This window comes from Dipteris shenzhenensis, chromosome 17 (assembly GCF_047967505.1).
Source record: "Dipteris shenzhenensis isolate YYH24624 ecotype China chromosome 17, Dip_SZ_1.0, whole genome shotgun sequence".
Classification (NCBI taxonomy): domain Eukaryota; kingdom Viridiplantae; phylum Streptophyta; class Polypodiopsida; order Gleicheniales; family Dipteridaceae; genus Dipteris; species Dipteris shenzhenensis.
Genome location: NC_141612.1, coordinates 14,720,413 through 14,743,844, shown reverse-complemented (window position 1 = coordinate 14,743,844; position 23,432 = coordinate 14,720,413). Strand labels below are relative to the sequence as shown.

Here is a 23,432-nt window from a genome sequence, read left to right as displayed (position 1 = left end):
AATGGTGACACGCCATAGGTTGGTGATAAAGGACTTCAGAGGGGGAAATATAGTACTAAAGACGGTTATGTACTCTACAAGGCTGGAGTATGTATCTCAAATAATAATGACATTAAGTGCCAAATTATTTTTGAGTGTCATGATATTCCAAGTGTTGGACAGCCAAGAATTTAGAAGATGTATGCCTTTTGAAGAGGCAATTCTTTTGGCTTGCTATAGATCAAGACGTCCAAGATTAATTAAGGTAGGAGGTCTCCTACATCCCTTGGCAATCTCGGCTAGAAATTTTGAAAGAACCTCCATGGATTTTATTTTTGGATTACCGTTTATACAATGGGGGCACAACTTTGTGTTGCCCCTTGATTTGTTGGGTCAATTTATCTACTAACAAATCACTAAGAAGCCATATGGAAATGGTGATACACCATAGGTTAGTGGTTAAGGACTCAAGTTTAAAAAATATAGTATTGAATATGGTTACCTTATCTACAAGGGTAGAGTATGTTGTGTCCTGGATAATAATGACATTAGATGCCAAATTCTTTTTCAGTGTCATGATAGAGAGTTGGACACCTTGGAATTCAAAAAACATGCCTTTCTTAAGAGGCAATTCTTTTGGCTTGGAATGGAAAAGGACGTCTAAGATTATGTATTGAAGTTCTGAAAATGAAAATGCTAGGTCAAAAAGTTAAATGCCCTAAGGTCTACAAATGAAGTCATGAGTCCCCACTTCCCTTAGCGGCCAAAGTTGAATCGGCTTGCATGTTGAAAAGGTACAAAGTGCCACCATAAAAACGTGTCTGACTACCAAATGGTGGAAACCAACACGCCTCGATTTCGTGCTCGGCACAGAAAAGTCACTCCTATAAACAGATCATCTCGAACGAGGGAGAGCACCCAAGCAAATTTGAGAGAAATCGTTCGCAATTTGGCTCAGTTCTCTTCTTCCATCTTCGAGGGTGCAAGCAAATTTGAGAGAAATCGTTCGCAATTTGGCTCAGTTCTCTTCTGCCATCTTCGCAACCCAATACAATGTCTTTCCCTGATATTGCTTTGGCTGATGCCTACGTTCGACGCAAGTTGGCTATGCAGAATGCTAAATTGGCAGAAGAAATCGAACTTCACCCCCCCCCCCCCCCCCGATGCAAGAGTTCATCGAGACTCTGAGCGTTCCATGGCGTCTTGGTCTTGGAAAAGTCGGGGAAAGAATCGCGTTGCCACTTCCGAAGCTGCAGAGTCAGATAACCCAGCTGCTACAGCATCGTTTCCTAAGCCCGCTGCCCGAAGAGCGGTGAATTTGCATCCATAGAGCGGATGCTGAAAACCCAGCGGGCTTTTGGAGTGCTGCAAGCGGATTTGCGTTCACGGCAAGATTTAATCGGAATTCGTGAGGAATGCCCAAAACTGTTGAAGCCAATCACTAGTGGCTAGATTCCTGTCAGAACCCCCGTCTCCGTCTCGGCTCTCAGATTACAAGGGAAGCTATGGTGCTAACGACACACGTGAAGCTATGGTACTAACAAAACAGATGTCCAGTTCTGATGACTGTATTCTGGACTGAGGCTGACTCCATTACAACATGACTGGAGATGACGTGTTGGCGGAGATGTGCGCACACCTTGAGCATTTTGCTCCAAATTAACATACATACGGCTTTTGATAATACCCAAAGTAGTCATTGCCTATCTTTAGCGGCTCGAAACTAAGTGCAAGCATATATAAAAGGCAACTATCATTTAAAATTGGATCTATTGCTTACATTTATATTAAACTTGTTAGAGAAGAATTGGACTCATCTTTTGGCATGTATCTTGGTGCCCCTTAATTAGTGATTTGAGCATTTGACAAGTGGAATATTTGTCATTCCTAGGCCACTTAATCCTTGGTTTTGGATCAAGTATGTCGGAAATGGAAGCGAGAGAATGGAGCTGAAATAAAATTGTAGCAATAACATTGAAGAACTACAAAGCCAGAGTAGTCATAGAGATGAAACCTTAGAGTGAATCCTAACTAGGATCAAAGGATGTGTGGTGACTAACTCACCAACCTCTAACTGAGGCTAGGGGTAAAAAACCTTAATAAAGGAAAAAAGTGCCCTTAGCCCCTCATTGCATGACATTGGCCACTGCCTCAAGAAATATAAATATTTCTAACACCCCCCCGATGGAGACAATGTCACAATGTACAAGATAAACAATGGATATAAGCTTAAAGCTTTGCGAAATGCCTCAAACTTTGGACAAGGTATTGCTTTGGTGAAGAGACCTACCACACTCTGGAGTGTAGGGCAGAATACCAAGTTGCATGCATGTAGCCACTCCCTGACATAATGATAATGAATTTCAATGTGTTTTGTACGAGCATGAAACACAAGATTCCAAGCCACTGCAATGGCACTTTGATTGTAAGTGAGTATTGGAGTAGGCTCCTCCAATGATGCATGAAGATCACCCAACAAACACCTCAGCCAACTACACTCGACTGTGATCACGAAGGTTGCCTTGTACTCAACCTCACACGAAGAGGTAGCCACTATAGACTATTTCTTGCTTAACCAAGAAATGCACGAGTGCCCAAGAAAGAAACTCTCACCAATAGTGGACTGCCAAGTATTAAAATCACGAGCGAATCTGAATTGATGTAAGCATGTAAGTGGAAGTCACCCCCCTAGGAAAGAGAAAACCAAGAGTTGGCTACTCTATAGATACCAGAGAACACCGTTCATAGCATGCCCATCTGAAGTCTTTGGGCTCGGCATAAACTAACTCAACTGGGACACTTCATATTGAATGTTAGAACTTGTGTTGTATAAATAAATAAGGCATCCCATAGCCTGGTTGTAAATAGGGGCATAAAAAAGGTTCATTGGCATTGTGAATGGACACCTTAAGCCCCAACTCCATAAGGACTAGGGATGGGCATGCAATTCTGAAGTCTGAACTGCTCTTTCAGGAGCTTACCAATGTACTTGGATTGCAATAGCCCAATACCTCTATTGTCCTGTATAAATTGGATGCCCAAATAATAGTTGAAATCTGGACCTTTTGCAGCATTAGTACCACCGAGCAACATGTCGTCGACATAGAGACCAATGATGAGCAAATCCCTCTCTTCCATCCTGACATAGAGGGTGCTCTTATGTGGCCTATTCTGCATTCCCTGGCTCATAAAAAAGGCATCCATCTTTGCATACCAAGCTCGAGGAGCTTGCTTCAATCCATATAAGGCCCTTCTCAGTTTGCATACTTTGGTTTCCTTGCCAAGTTTCACAAATCCAATGGGTTGAGAAATATAGACCTCCTCTTGAAGGTCCCCATTCAAGAATGTAGTTTTAATTTCTAGCTAATAGATCTTCCATCCATGAAATGTGGCCAATGTAACCACATACCTAACACTGGTCGTACAAGAAGTGGGAGCAAAGGTTTCATCATAACCTATGCCTTTTTTTAATGCATAGCCCTTTGCTACAAGGCGATATTTGTGCCTAACATAAAGATATACATGTGAACCCCTTAGGGTTAGGGTAAGCGTTTGCCCCTATGCCCTATATAGATAGTGCAATTTACACTATCTTTAACACCCCCTCTTAAATTGCACTGGGTAAGTAGAGGGTGCATGTACAAGACCTATTTGTGGATTTCGTTTGGTGCATATCAAAACTGAAAAGAAATCAGAGTAGTATGTGTGTATGTGAGCAGAGTGACTACGTAGCGGAAGCATGTACAATGAGTACAACTTATGTGCTCCTTTACATATCGTGGATTTCCCCCTCTTAAGTTGTGGGTCATCCTTCGCCTTTGGGAATGAAACCCAAAAAATAGGCCGAAAGGAAGAGGAAGGAAATATGTAGAAAGTCAAGTCCACCTAGATCAAAGACTGGTCGATCAAAAGATGACTGCGTGAATGGCTGCGTGCTAAACATGTCTAGGTTGAACATGTCATAAGTCACCGTGGATTGTACAAGTGCTCTGTAGAAGAGGCATCTGGATGTGAGGCTAGTTTATGTAGCGATGGAGAAGGAATCCGGTAGGTTGTGACATATGAGAGTGTCACCAACCAGGACTGATAGCAATGTGCGAGGTATGCTGCAATAATGTAATCTCTGTCGAATGATGCAGGGTCGAAGAAGACTGCATAGTCGGTGTGGACAAAGAAATCCAGGGGCTGAAAACTGGGGCCGAATGTGCAGGTATGATACACTGCTTTGCTAATGAAGGGGCCCGTACAAATGACAAGGTATAGGAACCTGTCCAACCTGTATGCTCAACTGTCATGAGCTGGAGGTCGTCTGCTATGTGCATGGCTAAACATCCATTGGCATAGGATGTAGCATCTATCATAGGCTCATCGAGAAGGAGCTGGCAGTATAAAGGCCTAGAAGCCTGAAATAGAACTAAGAATGCATAAGATGTCCCTGAGGCATATGAGGTGCCGAATGTTGATGAAGGGACTGATCTATAATCCTGGATCCAACCACTAATCTGCATCACTTATGGACTGCATATTACAGCCATAAGGGCGTGCTGAAACACTGAGTCTCCCCAGGTTGCACTATGGCTAAACCTGATAATGTCCATTTCACTGGGGCAGGACCGCATTGATGCATAAGTATCCTCGTATTGAGGAATGATCTGCTGATTGGAAGAGGTGGTGATCACTGGATGTAAGGGTGCAATGCGGCATAATTGAACCAATGTTGAAATGTCCTCAAGATTGATCTGTTGATCTGAACTGAAGGTGGAAACTATGTCCATGATATGCTCCATGTCAGAGGTGAAAGCATTAGTGATGGATGTTGGAATGAAATCACCCAAGGAGCAGAATGCGCTATAGCATAAATCTCCGCATGTGGCAGAAGATGTGAGTGCCTCTTACTGAGGACTTACTTGCTGAACAACTGCACGATCATAGGTGAACTCCTGCTGAGTATATGCATCTGTGGCAAAATATGGCATCGGATCCATGCATGAGAGTGATGGCTGTACATCACTAGAATCAATCTGTGCTGATGTAGATGGGACTGCCTCAAACTGAGGACTTACCATCAAATATGCCTGGTGCTGAGGGCTTACTATTGAATTTGCCTTGTGCTGAGGACTTACCTAGGAATGTGCCTTGTGCTGAGGGCTTACTGAGGAGTGTGCATGAGCAAAAACTACAGGCTAATCCATGCTAACATGTGGAGCATCTGCATCTGATCTGTCAAGTCCAATGAGGCTCGAGTCGGCATCATACATTGGTACATACCCTATGGCAATGAATCATCAAAGAAGGTTCTCTTTCCACTCACGGATCTCGTCCAAAGTCGTGACTAGTGTATCATCAACTGTGTGATGTAAATAACTCCATGATGGAGGTGGTCTGGTGCTTTGTGTAAGAGGCTTACCCGTGTACCAGTGAGAGTGTCTACCCATGAGAACATTGTGTGTGAGCTGCCACTGGGGGGCTTATGCTAAACGGTCAAAACCACGTCATGTGAGAACGTCTGTGTGCCAAGGATCAAGCTTGTAAAATGAAGATGATAACTGAGTCTCAGGCATAGCCAAGAGGCTAGACAAGGCTGATGTATGTGTGCGAAAACCAATGCCAAAAATAGTCAACAAATGTGATTGTACATGGGTGGCATATGTGCGTGCAAGAAGTATGCAACAATCCTGTATCCAAGAGGGAGAACTCTGCCAAGTGTCACACTGAGGTGCTGAAGTGCCAAATGCCAAGAGACTGAGTTGGTTAGTTGTATGAGTGTGTACACCAATGATAGATCCAATGGGAGTGACACCCTTGGGAACTAATCAGGTAATGTGGCAATGGCTTTCTTGGCTTGGTGGAGTTGGATCTCCTCTATGGCAGTGCTAGTCTACAGCTAGACTACACGTCGAGTCGCAAAATGCAGCAAATGAATTTTATCTTGATTCATTTTAAGTGCTGGGTATGCTGCAGTGGATTAGGAGGTGGTTCCGATGAAGAGTTTTTAATGATGCTGACTTGTGGAATTGTCAAAAGGTAGATCTGAGGTGCTCAGTGCGTAGAGCACAAGATGGCGAGCATTTTTGCTTTTTGGATCACCTCCAAATCCCCCCTAAATCAAAAGTTATGGCTCTCGGAAAGATGGCCAAATTTTGATCCAAGGAGGGGGTCCAAATTGATGATGTGGCCATGGGAGGTCACATACAATGTGCCTGTGTGGCACTGTGCTTAGAAGCCAAATGCTGATGTGGCATTGCCACATGGGCAGACGACATGGCACATGTGGATGAGGATGTGAAGTGGCACAAACTTTGCCAACTACCCTAACTCATGGTTAAAAAAACATGACCAAGGTAGCTTAACCTAACCAACCTTATCCTTATTTGACCCAAGGTAAAATATACCTTACTATGGCTAGAAAGCCCAGATGCCATGTGTCAATGAACAGAGATCCTTGGAAGGAACGTCTGTCGCATCGATGGCACAGTGGCGATGAGGGAGACTTCTATTGGCGCAATGAAAGCTTATGGCATAAGCCGTGGGCTGAGAAGCTGGAGCCGCTATGAAGGTTGGAGAGTTTTTTTGCAAGAGAGCTCCTCGTTGGAGCCGATCGTTTAGAAGGCACTGCATGGACTCGGAGTAGCTTCCGTTTGTGAGGCTTGTGCTTTGGGCCGTGGAGGCTATAAAGGATCAATGGAGTCGTGGCTCATTGCATGAGCCAGGAGAGTTAGGTTGACTCGGGCTATGGAGCCGTTTGCTTGACTAAGGAGTGTTGTTGATGCTAGTGAGCCTCCGACGGTCTTCACAAGAGAAGCACCGATATCTTCCACAAAGCCAACACTTGAAGATGGCATTGGAGTGTGGTGTCTACAATATCTGTGTTGGGAACCGTGGAGGTCGTGATGAGGAGACATTTGGCCATTTGGAGCACTGCTGGCTAGCATTCATTGGTGACGAGAAAGATGGTGGAGCTTCCCGAGATGTTGATGGTCTGTGGGAGTCGGTAGTGCTGAGGTCGGCGGGGCCTTGTTGTAGAAGCGGCTGAGGCCCTGGTTGGGGATTGTGTGAAGCCCGTGAGCCTTGGGCTAGTGGTAGAAGATGTCGAGCAAACGAACTGTTTTGCTGAGAGGTGCTACAACCAAGAGGTTGAAAGCTTAGCTATAGAGGCATTGTATGCCAGGAGCTGGCCTTGGATACTGATTGGAGTTCGTTGAGTGGAGGCCTTTGTCTTTGCATTTGGACCGTGGAAGAAGCAGCTGAGTTGCAAGGGTTGCATGCGCCTGTAGAATATTCTAGGCTTGTAGAAGGTCGTCTCCTTCTTTGTGACTCCTCTCAAGCCGAAAACTAAAGACTCTCATATCTCAACACTCAGCCTTTCTTTCTCTTCTATCTCTCATAAAATTAGAGAATAGAATCTCTTTCTCATAAAATACTCAAGAAATTACTCAAGGAACCTCTCAAAGAATGAAGTCGAGAACTCAAACAAAGATATCTGAAGCTCCAAATGATGGAATTGGAAGCTTTTTGATCCAAAACGGAGAGGAGAAGGAGCTCTACATGAAGAGAGGTAGAGTAGAGATTAAGGTGCCTCACAGAGAGGGCTTGTGCCCTGACGGAGCAAGGGCTTAATGCCTTGACAAAGAAAGGGCTTTCACTCTCTCTGACAGAAATATCTCTCGATGGAAGATGCCTCACTCAAGGAGGGCTTGACACTCATGAAGGGAGTGGATCATCATCGGCTCTGATACCATGATAGCGAAAGTGAGAGAGGGAGAGAGAGAGAGAGGAGTGCACACAATATAGCTACCTGTACACTAAGTGTATTGACAATGAACATGAAGATATACATGTGAACCCCTTAGGGTTAGGGTTAGGGTTTGCCCCTATGCCCTATATGGATAGTGCAATTTATAACATCTTTAACACCCTCATCCATGTGCATGCTATCAAGCTCTCTAACAAATATGAGATTTTGCAAATAGTGGCATTTGTTGCATTTGAGCTGACATGGCATGCTTATCTGGTACTGTAGCTAGCATTCTGTATAAGCGTCCTTCCTTGACACCTTTTGCTACTAGCTGACATCTTTTGGATTTGTCTCTGATAGTGCATTCATCACGGTCAAAGATGACTTTGTAGTTGTGTTCTGTCATTTGACCTACTGACAAAAGGTTCTTGCTGAGCTTCGGAACATAGTGTACATCTTTGACTAATCCTTTTGTACCAGTGAAATTGTTCATAGGGATAACACCTGTCCCTTGACTCACCTCATTACGAGCTTGACACATTTCCCAAAATATCTCAGGCATCTTTAGCAATCTGGCAGGGCTTGATATGAGGGACAATGAACCTCAAAGAAAAGTCTTGAGCATTACGTGTATCCCTCCTCCTTTGCTCAAGAGTAATATCTACAAGTGCTTATGCTTGTGCTTGCCCAACCAAGGTAGGTTGTTGTTCTTGTTGCACACAACTTGCACTATCGCAACAACCCCCCTTTCCGTGGAGGATTCCTTGGTGCTATAGGGTTGGGACATGCCTCATCACCTGAAGCATAATCCTAGACGGCGTTGGCAACTAATAGATTGTGAATTAGAAACTCCAAAGAGGACACTTGGTGCCATCCAGCCGATCTTCTTGGGCAAGCAATTGAAACACATCATTTGGATTTTGTTATGCCATTTGAGCAAACAAAAATAGGTAAAGAAATCTCAACAAAGTTCACTTTCTATGAACACCCTACTTAAGTCACATAAATCACTGCCAAGACAAAATCCTATACTAGTCTTGAGGATGCCCCTCAAATAGCCAAAAAGGTCTCATATTGGGATATGTGGTACAATCTCAAATTTTCCCTCAAAAACTAACCAAATCTTGGCTCAACAAGGCATATGCCCAACTGAATGCTTGATTATACCTACAAAGAAAACCCCACCAACACAAGGGCCACCAAATTCAAGCAATGGAACAAAAAAAGAACTCCCAATGCAAGTAGTAACAAAATTGAAAGTTAAGAAAACCAAAACTCAAGCAAATGGTCTACAAAATGCCTTCAAAAAGAGTTATGAGATGAATTGAAAATGATATCCCATGAGCTATACGCACTTTTCTTTGAGTAAGCTTGCCTTAGCAAGTAATAAATGACTGATTTTTGTCTCTGTTTTGAAAAAAATAGCAAGTCCCCAATTGAAAGGATTGAAAATGTAAAATATGGCTATTCTTGCATAATATTGGTTTTTGAGATAGGTTCGAAACAACAAGGAGAGATCTCCAGAAGCCCTAAAATAGCTTTGTGAGTGATAGAAATGCTTCAAAATAGCAAAACCAATCTGAAAAACACCTCAAAAAGCATGTCTAGCCCTCAAGAAATAGGTGCCCAGCCTAGGAATGACTACTACGCTTTAAAACAACAATAAATCCCATAAAAAATAGGTTTAGTTGGTCATTAAAAAAAAAAAATCCAAAATGAGGTCGCCTAGCCCATAAGAAGCTCCCACAGTGCTCAAAAAGAGGTGCCCAACCTTAAACTTGCAGTAGAGGCGGTGGCTAGTCCTAACCAAGTTGATATTAGTATAGAATAGCAACAAAACTTCTCCAGAAGTGGCCCAAGCAAGAGGACTCTGTAGGAGGTGGCTACTAGCAAAAATGGCCAAGTTCTTTACGACAAAAGTAAAGTTTTTCATGACAGAATTGAAGCTAGAGGTGTGGGAGGCATGGGGAGAGGTGTGAGAGTGAGGGGGAACCTACTCTAATAGCAAATGTTGGAAATGGAAGTGAGAGAATGTGAGAGAATGGAGCTGAAGCAAGCTAGAATGAAATTGTAGCAATAACAATGAACTACAAAGCTAGGGTAGTCATAGAGATGAAACCCTAGAATGAGCCCTAACCAGAGTCAAAGGATGTGTGGTGACTAACTCACCCATAAACTCAACCTCTAACTAAGGTTAGTGGTAGAAAACCTTAATAAAGGAAAAAAGTTCCCCTAGCCCCTTATTACATAACATTGGCGATTGCCTTAGGAAATATAAATATTTCTAACAAAGTAGATGGGTTTTTGAATCTCAATGATGGCTTCTTGGTATAGCTTCATCTTGTCGGTTAGATCATCTAACATGGAGGGGTCATTAGGTATTCTTATAGGCAGTCTTGTTTGAAGAGCTTCTTTCTTCTTCATCTTGGATGCGGTTCCAATTTGTTGATTAGGGCATCATTGATAGCATATGTAGTTTTGGTATGCCTTGGATGTTCCACCCACCTCTTGATTCCATATTTTGCTCAATGTTATTGAAAAATGTATTGCCTATTTCATTTCATAGACTTGGGGGGTGCACTATTAAGAAACCCTATATATTGTTTGCATAGATTACTCTAGGCTAGAAGCTCTCCATAAAGGATTTTGATTCAAAGTAAGTTGATTCTCCATTCCTATGATTGGCATGCTAAAAGAAACTACATGTCAACTTCTCCCTCTCTACAATCTCTCACAAAAGAAAGGGGACACTGTGTAGTCTCAAGGTGACTCACATGTCATGGGGATCTTGAAGGAATGCCGATGGAGCCTCCACTCCTTGTTACTCCTCTACTCGATCGAGGGCAATCTGCCCTGTGGCTTGGGCGGCGACCATTAATGTGTGGCTGTCACGTGCAGAGAGCTGTGCCCAGAGGAGAGTCAAGGAGAGTTGAGAGGCATGCTCCTGCCATCTCTGTTGAATTGTGCGTGCCATTTGTGGGAGGTGGGCCATTGCCTCGAATAATTGTTGCTCCATTTGATCAGCACGGGAGAGCTGCTCGGCCGTCATGTGGCTGTATCCACTTGGTGCCTGATATTGGGGCACATTGTAGAACTGTAGGGCTTTGATGAGGCTTGCCCATGGGGAGGAGGAGGAGCCGGTGATGAAGGAGGTGGTCTCCTGTGGGTGAGCCAAGACCTGGGGCACAAAGGGGGTTGCTTGAATAGCTTGAGTTCCTAGGTGGAGGCCAATGGTGAGCATCTTGTCTCCCGAGAGATTGTCGACTAGGATGGGCTCCTGTTGTACACCCTTGCCCTTGGCTTGGGCATTCGAGTGCTTGAGGCAGTACTATCAGCGTAAGAACGCTTACACCTAGCGGTCCTCATATTGGGCAAGCAGCTAACCACGGTTCGGTTGAATGGGGCAGCTGACGAGAGAGAGAGAGAGAGAGAGAGAGAGGTGGGGGGGAACAAGGTTATGAAGGGTGGTTGTGAATGTGAGGTGTATAGATGAGGCATGTAGTGGACTATGAGGTCAGCGTGCGAGAATACAAAAAATGCGGAATGGACATACTAACCATAATGACCTAGTGCTGACCGTGAATATGTGTGGGTGTATGTGCATGGAGGTGACTTGGGAGCTGTGGGTGCATCGTGGTGAAATGCCTACCATACAGACTCACCTAGACCTAGACTCAATGATCATGTGGAATTCGGTGGAGATGAATGTCGTGCCACTGCATAGCATGTTAACAACCATGCAGAGCATGTGTCTGACTTGTGTCTCATTTTGGTTGCTAGACGTGCATTGGTGCGGTGACGATCCTTTACAGGGAGATCTTTTTTCATCGTGGGATAAGCGGGTTCTTGTGTGATCACAATCAACGTGGAAACTTGCTCTCGTGGTTCGAGTAATGCCATTAGTGATGGTATGAGCGGAACATCTTTTGACGGCTCTTGCCTTCAGACTTGGAGGAAGGTTCTTGTGTAACTCCCCCCATTATAGGGGTTGATTCTTGTGATGCTTCCTTGTTGTCCTAAACGATCCTCACGTTGAGTTATACAATTCATGGTACTAGGGCAAATTCAATACTCGAGGGTTTGTCTGTGGCAGCAAGTTCGACGGTAGGTTCTTGTGGTACTGCATCCATGGTTGACACAGGTTCTTGTGTTACTTGGTATCTAGACGACCGGCTTGCCTTTGTAACTATCTTGGTTTTCCAAGAGCTTGGTGGCGACCCAACGCTTGTGGGGATGCTGCAGTTGGAGAGGTGGATTAGGTCTTGGGAGCTGAGGCAATGGATGGCATCATGTCCTCCTCCTAGGTGGGGTTGCCCCCATTAGAGTCATCCCAAGAGTGATCAGGGAGCCATACTCCGCTTGGATCTTTTCGGGCCGTCAGTTGCTGTTGAACTAGCATTGAGTGCATATAATAGCTTCTTGTACCTACTGTTCATGGCATTCCTGAGTGGGCAAAAGCAATGGTGGAGTAATTTGCGATCATACTGGGCTACTAGCACAGTTTGTTCTTTGTTCCTTTCAGGGTCAGACTTTCTTCAGAGGGTCGGGATTCTGAGTCTTAGAGGTGGAAGGGGCCTTAGGTCTGCCCTCACTTAGAACTTCTTTTTCTCGAGCCAGCGATGGTGCAATAGGGGGAGCGGGATATGGTTCACAAAGCGGAACTACTGCAGTCCTCCCACTATTCGTGAGGGATGCTGTTCTAGCCCTCTAGTCAATTTGACAATTCACGGCATAACACCAGGTCCTTCCCAATATTATATGTTCATCAGTCGCTTCTATGGGGAGAACATAAAAGAGGATCTCTACAAAGTTAGACTCAAGTCCACATACCCTAATGTACTTAAGAGTTGACCGTTGATAGCCTATACTAAGAGGTTCATGGCCATTTTATAAGAGGTTCGGTAGGCCCACAAGGCTGCGACAATGAGCTTATGCTCCCAATTGGTAAAACTAGCCTCCACCATGCAAGTTATAATCTTGTAGCAAGTTTTATTCAAGCTCTTGGACAGGCCATTCGCCCTAGGATAGTATGGCGTGATTTCCTATGTATAATCATGAATTCACTAGTCAGGATCACTATAGTTTCATTGAGGAAACGAGTTCCCCGGTCGTCTTGCTGACTAGCTCTAATGGACATCCAAACCACATGATAACTTGCTCATATAAGAACTTAGCGGTGGGTCTTGCATCGGCTTTCACAGTGGCTCTCCCTTCTACCCACTTGGTGAAGTAGTCTGTGATCAAAATAATGTATCTGGCCCCTGTTCCCTTAGCTACTGGGCTTATTGGTCTGATAAAATATATGCCCCATTTGTCAAAGGATTGGTCAGTTAATCTTCTTGTTAAGGGCATCATGTCCACCTTATGTGGAATTTGCACATGCTGTTGGTAGGGGTCAGCTGCGTCTCCAAAGAAAGTCATCCACCAAAGGCCATCCTGTAGCACCTTACGTGCCGTAATGTCAATGGCAGAAAATTCCCTCTCACAATTCTAGAGTGGGCTTCTTCGAGCACATCAATGTATTTTTGCTCATACACGCATCTACACATGATGCTATCCTTGCCCATGCGATATAGTTGGCCTACAATTAGCTGATATGGCACTGCATCCTTGATGAGTTTGCGGGCTCTGTCTTTCTTGGGGGCTTGGTTCAGAGGCAACCCATTGGCCAGGTAGTGACTGATCTCAGCAGCCCACTCAGGGATGATATCGATGAGGAAAGCATCGGGAAGGTCATCTTTGACTCCCATCGGAGCTTTGCCATTTTCCTCGAGAGGTGGTCAGCTAGGACATGCGTCTTCCCTTTACACACAGTGACGGTGAAGTCAAACTCCAAGAGAATTAGCATCCACCTGGTGATGCATCCCATCATGCATAGCTTGTTGACCAAGTACAGTAGTGCTTGGTGGTCTACAAAGAAGACAAACTTGCTAGCCAACAAGTAATGCCTGAGCTTCTTGACTGCATAGACCATGGCCAAACCCTCCCTCTCTGTTGTTGTGTAGCTGACCTCGGCCTCGTTCAATTTCTGACTCACAAAGTACAATGGGTAGTCCAGGCTATACTCCCTGCTTGGGCTGGGGTAGTCAATAGAGCGAGCGAGAAAAAGCGAGCGGGCCCAAAAAAGTGAGCGATCTTTTTCACAATCCCTTATAGAGGTAGCCACTATTCACGCTCTGTGAAATCCACTATTTGGGAAGAATCTCCAAAATGAAACTTAACCTACTTTCCATATTTGGGAGAGTAAAGCAAGTTGATAATATATTATAATTATCTTGATAATGTAACTTGGACTTGGTAGCATAGGAGAGACTAAAGCAACTAACACTTTTCCAACAACTCAATTCTCATATCCTTCAGTGAGTCTATTGACGATGACTTCCGCAATTTATTGATATTTCATAGTCCCTCATATGGCTGCAAGTTGTATATTCATGCCTATGAGTCTCACTATATATGCATGTCAAAAGCTTTTATTGATTTGCTTTCTCTTCATCAAGATCCTAGGTATTCATTTGCCTCATATAAAGTTGCAAACATATCTCACGCCTTTTTTAATGTTTTCATTGTATTTGACTATCCAAGCACAAAATCTTGTACATTTTGCTTTCTCAAATGGTAATTGTATTTGTCGTTCCTATCCCATTTAAATTGTGCATGTGAAATACATTGTGTCTATGAAATACATGTTTCTTGTAGTTGACATGATTTGGGTGTCAAATGACCTATATACAAACCCAATGTCAAAAAGTGATGTTTTGGACTAACAGTACAAGAAAAGATACAAAATTGATTAGAATTATCTCAATAATGTAACTTCCAATATGTGTCATTAGTAATCAAAAGAAAGTGAAGTGTCACTTCAAAATGTGGGATTGCATCACATACACAACAATTCTTCTGCATTCAAAATGGGTTTTATTTTCCTACAATCAAGACATCCACATTGCTTGAAATCATACTTAATAACATTAATACCACTTCACCCATATGTGGGAGAACCCAAGTGTCATTTGAAAGCATAGGAATGCATAATACATAGATAAATATTACCACATTACTGTTAGCTCACCCATATGTCAAGAAACCCATATGAAAGACTACATGTGACCACACATATGGAACACAAATGAAATATATGATTTTACCATTAAAACCTAGCATGCATACTACATGTAACATGGCATCTATCAATCCCACATAAAGTAACACATTAAAAAGTTCATGAATGTAGCATTACAACACACCATGCATAGAATTGTAGCATACCTTAAGAGTTATACCATGGTATTTACAGTATCCATGTGGAAGCTTGTCATGAATGACTACACGTCTAACAACTTCCAAGCCTTGAACAAATGCAAAGCGCTCCATCCACGAAATACAGTGTCCTACAATCAAATGACACTATCTCATACAAGAAAAATACGAATAGAGGACATATAACAACAATAGTACTAGATATTGAACCTTACCTGCCATAGGACATATAACTGCTAACCAACCACTATCTGATAATGAAGCTGCTGCAACGGCAAGCCCATAACGCACATGGTCCTCCAATAAGAGGTTCCAAATTGGGATGGGTTCTCTCTCATCAAGTGGAAATCCAGTGGGAAAGTCAACCAATATAAAATCCGCAGCCCACTTAATCTTCTTACCCAACCGCATGTAGTCTCGATCAGGGCTAACTACATTCATGAAAAACTCATGCAAAATAGTATACTTTTCATTTTTCCTGGACTGTGAAAAGTCCATGCCCATGGTTATGTAATCACCCACCATACAAGCATATAATGGAGTGATACCACGAGTCGATAGACTATTCGGTGACTGTGCCTTATGAAATACATAATGTTGTACTAACTTTGTGATAGATTGTGAACCTACATGGAAAATTTATATCAAACACAACCAAAGGAAATTTTGAAACACCGATAGCAAGAACAAAAAATAACTAGAACCTTACTTGCATGCTCCATTTGATCCTTATCTTGCCTTGGTGGACTAGATGGCTCCTCATCTAAATGGATAGGAAAGAATAACGTTAGTATACTATTCCAAACCCTCATCATAAACAATATTAGGAACTCAACATGTATGTATATTTCTTACCTTTCTTTTGAGCTTGTTCTTGTTTTTGTGCTTGTGTTTTTGTTTTTCTAGAGCTTCCCCCTATTTTATCCTTACTTTCTTCAATGTCCTTAGATGAAGCATATTTCTTGTGAAAGTCTCTCTCACGTACCAAGACTTGTCCCTTGGGGAAGTCTATCCACCAAGGACAATTTGCAAGTTCCCATTGAGTGTGATTGTGCATGCCAGGAGGATACATACAAGCAGCATGACCAATTTCCACCCAACTCTTGCACAAATTTGGAATCTCTAAGATCTTTCTCTCTCTCACCAAATGAGCAAGATACCTACAAATCAACAATCACTAATGATTTGGACCTCTTATATAAAGAAAGGTTCACAACAAATTTGAGACAAACAAAAATGATTGTCAAGTTCAATGTTGTTATAAGCTTCACAAAACAAATAGAAAAGCACCATCATGAAAACTAAAAGGGACCAACCTGTAGACAACCCTGTGAGCGGCCATGTCCAGCTCAGAGAGACTGTCTACTTTCTTTCCTCCCTTACTCTCAATCTTTGAATCCTTTGATCGTAGAGCTAAGAACAAATGCTTTCTTCCTTCTAATTTTATGTCCTCCATGTACTGTTGCATTGTGTAATCTTTTGGTGTCTCTAAAGGAACGCCCATGGTTGTTACAATCCTCAAGTCATCAAGAACTTTCAAAGCCTGGGTCTCTACTTTCTCAAGAAATATCTCTCTATTAATCCATCTACACGAGTGAAAAACAAAGTATTCACACAACTAAGACTTATGGCACTTCTACAATACATACAAACACTGCAAAATAAGTTTATTTATGAAAGGAACAACTCACCCTCTATACTCCACATCCCCCGCAGGCATGAAATACATATCCCTCATTGGTTTGGTAGCCTCTAACAAGGAAAGAAAAATGATTTTTTTCTCCAATCTCAAATCATACTTTGCTATGAGTTGCAGCTTCTCCAAAGTTACACAAGGGTCCAGACCATCAAATCGCAAGGCAAATAACTTTTCCAACCAGGCCTCACCCAAGCCTGGATCTATGCAATTCAAAACCTATCCAAGCATTGCATGTTAGATGCATAAAATGATTTAAAAATGTAACAACAAGAAGAATGAAACTCTCACCTTTCCCATCCTGTCAGCAATTCTCTTTTGAATCAGGACGCGTTGCTTTCCTTCAGCTTCTGTTCTTTGGTCTATAGGCATCTTTGTGGATATCTTATCAATTGCTTTTTTAAGCTCTGTATTGTACTCAACCTACACAAAAGATTTCCTTTTATAGAAAGAAAAGGAATGAAAGAGAATAAGCACCAAGAGAAGTGTAGCATTAAACCTGAAAGACCAATCTTGCAAGATAGCCTCTTGTCAATGGAAACCAAGGCCTTTTTCCTTTACTCTCATGAGCCCTCCAGTTCTCTATGGATTTTACTTCATTAGGAGACAATGATTTCATAAATATCGTAGGATCACACTCACAAATGTTGTGTGCATTTATGAGTGTGTCTCGGAGGCTAGGTTTGATGATGGCATGCTCATTCATACTACAAGATACATCAAAAGATTAGTTCGTTTGTACAAAATAAAAATAATGAAGGTAAAGAATTATACAACACAAAATAATGAAAGAAAAAAAGGTATTAAAGTACTTACGAATTCATGTGCTGTAGGCCAGCCAATAGAGCAATCTCACTTATTTTTCTAGGATCAATTATCGTGCAAACCACTCTTATGTGTCGTTTTTTGTTTGTAGGAAAGATATCCTTTATAACACTCATCCAAGCAGTAGTCCTATGATTTCCCTCCCAAACAAAAAACATCCTTCTTGACATAAATTTAAATTCATGACTTGATAGCAAGTCATTCTCAAACTCTTCATCAACATCTCTCCAAGTGGGAGACCACCTCTCCATCATATCATCTGTCACTACTACCTCCTCTCCATCACTTTTGCAAACGGACACTATGAAAGATCCTTCTCTGGAAGGTAGCCCTCCACTTGGAATGCGCTTTTTAGTGAAGACACATCATCACGCAGTCCTCGTACTTGTGCATAGGGGATCAATCTACATAATGGAATGCGAGGACAATGATCTGAATCAAGCATCCTACATTTTCCAATCACATCACCTCCTCCTTCCACTTGAACTTCAGTGTCATCCAATTCAACCTCCTCCAATCTTGGTCCTTCATCTCTTGGAGCAGAGGATGTATCAGGCTCAGAACCTGCTGCACTCCCTGGTTCTTCTGTCCCACCTACTGATGATTGGGCAGGGGGATCTATTTTCTTTCCTCTTGCTAACTTTGGAGGCAGAGCCTCTTGAGGCTTTTTACCTTTCCTTCTAGTCATCCTGAAATGAAATACAAAAATAACACCTTTTCATACACTGGTTACATATGAAATGAGATTGCAAGACAATGAAAATCTAATCCAAGAGCAAATATAGCATAGCAAACTATAGAAAAAATCTATTGTTCACAGCACATGCTATTCTTCTCCAAAACATTCTATGAAGATCAAGAGTTCAATGTGAGCACAATTGTTAAATTTTTTAAACACTAATCAGAGACATGTTTACACTATCATTTTGAACACATGCATTTAGGGTCTAGTTTATCTTAGAGCCAACAGTCAAACTACTATACTATTAAAGATACAAAGAGCTAACTGTCAAACTAATATACTATTATTGATACATAGAGCTAACATTCAAACTCCTATACATAGATGTGTATAAAGGAATATCTAAACATATTTATTTATCTTTATACACATGTCTTTATTTATCTTTAAACACATCTGTTTTCACATATTTATGCATATGTCTGCATATCCTTTTCTATGAGCAAATAAGAAAACACATGTAAATAGTTTTATGTATGCATGTATAAACTTATCTATGTATGAATTTATATCTACATATACATACATAACCTCTCAAACTCTCAACCCCATATAGCACTCATTTGCTAATGGAAGAGACCGCATCTTCCATGCATATGCTTACATTTACAACAGACTTCCATATATACATCTTGACATTTTCATACATGACATATGGACACAAATAAATGTACAATAAATGTATAACACGCATACATGTCTATGAATACTTAAGCATGTCTATTTATATACATGCGATCTTTTGGGGGATTTCTCCAATATTCCACAAACTCTCACCCCCTTCCATAGAGGACTTTCCTCAATCAAGGAGTTCCTCCTTTAACTTGAGGCATGATTCAAGAATGTAGATTAAAAGCAAAAGCATACAATGTGTTGGCAAAATCATCCTTGTGGTGAAAACAACTCGCAGAATTGAAAGCTACATAGATGACATTTATGTCGACCTTATATCTACTTAACTCTTCCTCTTTGAGATCTTATGTCCAAAGAGCATTCGTATATAATAAAAATCTTAAAATGTATAGGTTGAATGCAACTGTGAAAGCACACATTAGTAGTGTGCATTTTAGTGCTATTTCTACCAAAATGGACAGCGCGTCAACACGTTGTCTATTTCAGTGAAAAGGGCATATAAAATGCTACCCCAATACAAGGCCACTATTGAGCAAGACTTGACACAAGATGGCTTGACACAGTAACTCTGGGATTTGGAAGCTAACTTTATTTTCAAGTCACCATGCAGGTCAAGTGTGGGAGCATTCTTGATCCGAACAACCAATCTTATTGTAGGAAGACTGTTGCAAGTGTGGGAGCATATCAATGTCCTAAACTGTGAAGCTTTTTCTACCAAAAAAGACAGCGCGTTGACGCGCTGCCCATTTTGGTGTCACAAGCATCAAAATTTCCTTCTTTACTCAAATATGAAGGTGGTACATGAAAGATACAAGGTGGTCAACACGCTGTCCATTTAAATGGAAAGGGTATCCAAAATGCTCCTACAAATGCTTAACACAATTTCGAAATCAATTTGAGGATGTGAGGAGAAGAAGGATTCACAATTTCGAAATCAATTTGAGACGCATAGACATGAATCGATGAAAGTTTTTAAAGTTTTTAGTATACCTCCAATGCTTTTTAGTATACCTCCTTTGACATGATTTTGATCTACTATCCATGAGAAAGGGCAGCGCGTCCTTTCTCATGAAAAGTAGATCAAAATCAAAGATGCGTTGCCCTTTCTCATGGAAAGTAGATCAAAGAGGACCCAATGATTTTGTTCTACTTTCCATGAGAAAGGGCAGGGCGTAGTATTATCCAAATGCTTTTTAGTATACCTCCTTTGACATGATTCTAATCTACTTTCCATGAGAAAGGACAGCGCGTTGATGCGCTGTCCTTTCTCATGAAAAGTGGGTCAAAAAAAGAGATGATTTTGATCTACTTTCCATGAGAAAGGGCAGCGTGTCAAAAGGGCAGTGCGTTGTCTCATGGAAAGTAGATAAAAAAAAGAGATGATTTTGATCGACTTTCCATGAGAAAGTCAACGCGCTGTCCTTTCTCAGTGAAAGTAGATCAAAAAAAGGATGTGGAATTCTTGAAAACAAAAGCGTGGGCGAGGAGTATGCATCTTGGTGGGAGAGAAGGTGGAGCGTGGAAGGAGATCAAGGGAAGATCAAAAGGCCAACGATGACTGCCAACGACGATTGCCAACAACGACGACTGCAGCAGGGGATGCAATGCTCAATCAAAAGAGTGTAGATCAAAAGAGTGTCCTCTTTTGATCTACTTTCCATGAGAAAGGGCAGCGCGTCCTTTCTCACTGAAAGTAGATCAAAAAAAGAATAAGGAATTCTTGAAAACAAAGGCGTGGGCGAGGAGTATGTACCTTGGTGGGAGAGAAGGTGGAGCGTGGAAGGAGATCAAGGGAAGATCAAAAGGCCAACGATGACTGCCAACGACGATTGCCAACAACGACGACTGCAGCAGGGGATGCAATGCTCAATGCCATAGCCTTGCTCGCCGATGGAAGATGTAGACAGGGAGGAACGTCCCCCCGAACATGCAGGCTAGAAGGAGCAAGGAATGAGGTTGGTCCCAAGATCCAAGATCTCCCACGAGTGGAGAATGGACATGCAGACAAAGCTACATAAGAACTCAGAGAGGTCCCCAGCTGCAAAACAGGAAACGAAGGCGAAGCGGAAGCGGAAAGGGAGGGAGAAGCGGAAGCGGAAACAACTTCAGTGACTGCTCGCCTTCAGTAAACAACTGCAACAAAGCTCCCCACAGCTACATTCCACACGACCAACAAAAGAAGCATCAGTAAGCAAAGAGAGATGACATGCTTTTATATGCTTTCGACGTCTCACGGTTTCGAGCACACAGAGGATGAAGAAAGGCAAGAACGACTTGATTTGAGAAGGACCCGATGTTTGTGGACGGCGAAAGGACTTACGTAACGTGAAGGAACGATTTGGGAAGATGCCTTACGTCTAACAGCAAGGCTCCTCAAACCATCGACGACTCAAACCTTCAACGAAGGCTGAGGAAACAAAGGCAGAGGAAACGAAGTCGACGAGGAAGCAATGAAGGCAGAGGGAACGAAGGCGAAGCTGAAGCAGAAGCGGAAAGGGAAAGAGAGAGAAGCGGAAAGCTGAAGCGGAAGCGGAAAGCGGAGTGGAAGCGGAAAGAGAGAAGGGAGGCTACGAAGACCAAAAACAAAGTGCAGTTGTAGTAGCTACGGGCAAGTAATAGCAGTAAGGGAGTCGCGCAGGAGCTGGGACGGCCAGATCAGTAATAGCTGTAAGGTAGTCGCACAGGATCAGTGAGGCCAGATCAGTGAGGCCACTGCAAACAACGCTACGTAGGAAGTAGTAAGGGTGGCTCTTATGGCCACAGGGAGAGAAGCAAGCAAGAACCATGCAATTCGTAAAGAACCATGCGGTTCATAAAGAAGCAAAGAACAAGCTGTTTAGAACACGCAAAGAACAAGCAGAGAGCTAGTTTAGAACGAGCGAACAAACAACACCCTATTCATGGTATACCCTTCTATATCAATTTGTAACAAAATCGCATCAAAAACTTACATGATTTCTATCAGTTCTGCATATTGTGTAACAAAAGATGGGTCTTTCCGATTCCGATTCTGGCAGGAGGCAATGCAAAACTTCACGACGAAGATAGTGCAAATGATGAAAGATGAGAATCTTTTCGCATGGCAAGGAGGACCGATCATCATGGCGCAGGTATGTGATGTGTGTAGCGAATGATTTTCTGGATGAACTGGGAATTAATTAGAGCGAGGATGGAGTAACAAAACTTCATGAATAGGGTCGTGGCTACAGAAAGGGAGGAGCGAGGAGCGAGGAGAAGCAATGCGGTAGACGAGAGAGCTCCAACGAAGTAACTTTTGTAATTTTGCCAATTTCGTATCGGTCTTCCAATAGACGAGAGAGCTCCAACGAACAACCTACGCAGGCTACCGAGATTTTAGGATGGTTCCAATGCGAAGCCTACCGTGGGAGAAAAGCGAATGTGGCTATCCTCACAATTTCTTCATCGCGAACACCAAGTTCCTTTATATATTCCACAGTACGACGAAGCCGACGATCAACATTGTAACCGAAAATGTGAGGCCAGTGAGTTAGCAGCTTCCCCATCTCCTCACCTTTCACAACGCCTAGCTCAAGAAGAAATCTCAAGGTGGGCTCAAGCTTCGCGTCAATGCTGTAGCTGATCAAGCGAGGGCAGGAGAGGAGAACCTTGGCGAGTCGAGCCTCCTTCACTCCAGCGCCCTGAAGGAAACCTAGGAGGGGGCAAAGCTTCTCCTCGACGCTATAGACCAAAAGGTTGGGAAACTTGGCAATGGCAGAGGCGAGCTCGGCTCGTTGGGCACCAAGGCCGGCGAGGCAGTCGGCCATGGGGCGGAGCTTCTCGTGCATGCTGAGGACGAGGAGCTGAGGGCAACGGGAGACCATAGTGGGAAGCTTTCGAGAGGGGATACCGATGTGGTGTTCGAGGAAAGCCCAAAAAGTCGTGGCTACCGTGAGAGAAAAGCGAATGAAACAAATGTAGATCAAAAGAGTGTCGATCAAATGTAGCCTTTGGGGAGGATGAAACAAATCCAAACATCTTCAAGGAACACGAAGAAACATAACACTAGTACAATAAATCGATCAGAGATAAGAACGCATAACATCTTCCTAGGCAAGCCATGTCTGCAAAGAGATTAAAATGAGAAACACACTGAAGCATGTACCCTTCTCAAACTGGCCACTGCTAGTGTCCATGTGCGTTGGCTCTAAACAAAACAATCAGAGCAAGAGAGAATCCAAGCATGCACAAAGACTATCCTATTCGCAGACCTTCCGATCTCTTGTAGACGAATACCAACCTAGCATGTCGCCTGGCATCAGCGAGACCAAGCACTAGAATAGAAGTTCCAAAAAGTTGTGGCTATGAAAAGTTCACCAAAATGCCGTAGTATCGTCTCTTTCAAAACTATGGGATGCGTAATATTTCAGAGGACTAGCTGCTGCTTGGTATGCCTGGAATGCGGCTTCGTCCCGAAACAGGTTCTACCTACAGTGGCAGCGCTGTTTGAGCAATCAAGCAAGCAACCCAACTGAAAAGTGGTCTGATATATCCAAGCAGGAAACGCGTTCAAGGAACCCATTCACGATACGAGGTGGGGGTGA

At 42.8% G+C, this 23,432-nt stretch overlaps 2 protein-coding genes across 2 annotated transcripts; both read right to left on the bottom strand.

Annotated features, from left to right (window-relative positions):
- Positions 1-10,535: 10,535 nt before the first annotated feature.
- Positions 10,536-17,301, bottom strand: LOC147891725 (uncharacterized). Its single transcript, XM_087388495.1, has 8 exons — positions 17,170-17,301; positions 16,962-17,093; positions 16,291-16,560; positions 15,830-16,134; positions 15,684-15,737; positions 15,190-15,405; positions 14,984-15,105; positions 10,536-10,892 (listed from the first exon to the last, which is right to left on the bottom strand). The coding sequence occupies exons 3-8, from the start codon at positions 16,476-16,478 to the stop codon at positions 10,536-10,538; spliced, it is 1,242 nt and encodes a 413-aa protein (XP_087244621.1). The 5' UTR covers positions 16,479-16,560; positions 16,962-17,093; positions 17,170-17,301.
- Positions 17,302-22,247: 4,946 nt separating this feature from the next.
- Positions 22,248-23,024, bottom strand: LOC147891724 (uncharacterized). Its single transcript, XM_087388494.1, has 2 exons — positions 22,994-23,024; positions 22,248-22,774 (listed from the first exon to the last, which is right to left on the bottom strand). The coding sequence occupies exons 1-2, from the start codon at positions 23,022-23,024 to the stop codon at positions 22,248-22,250; spliced, it is 558 nt and encodes a 185-aa protein (XP_087244620.1).
- Positions 23,025-23,432: the final 408 nt, after the last annotated feature.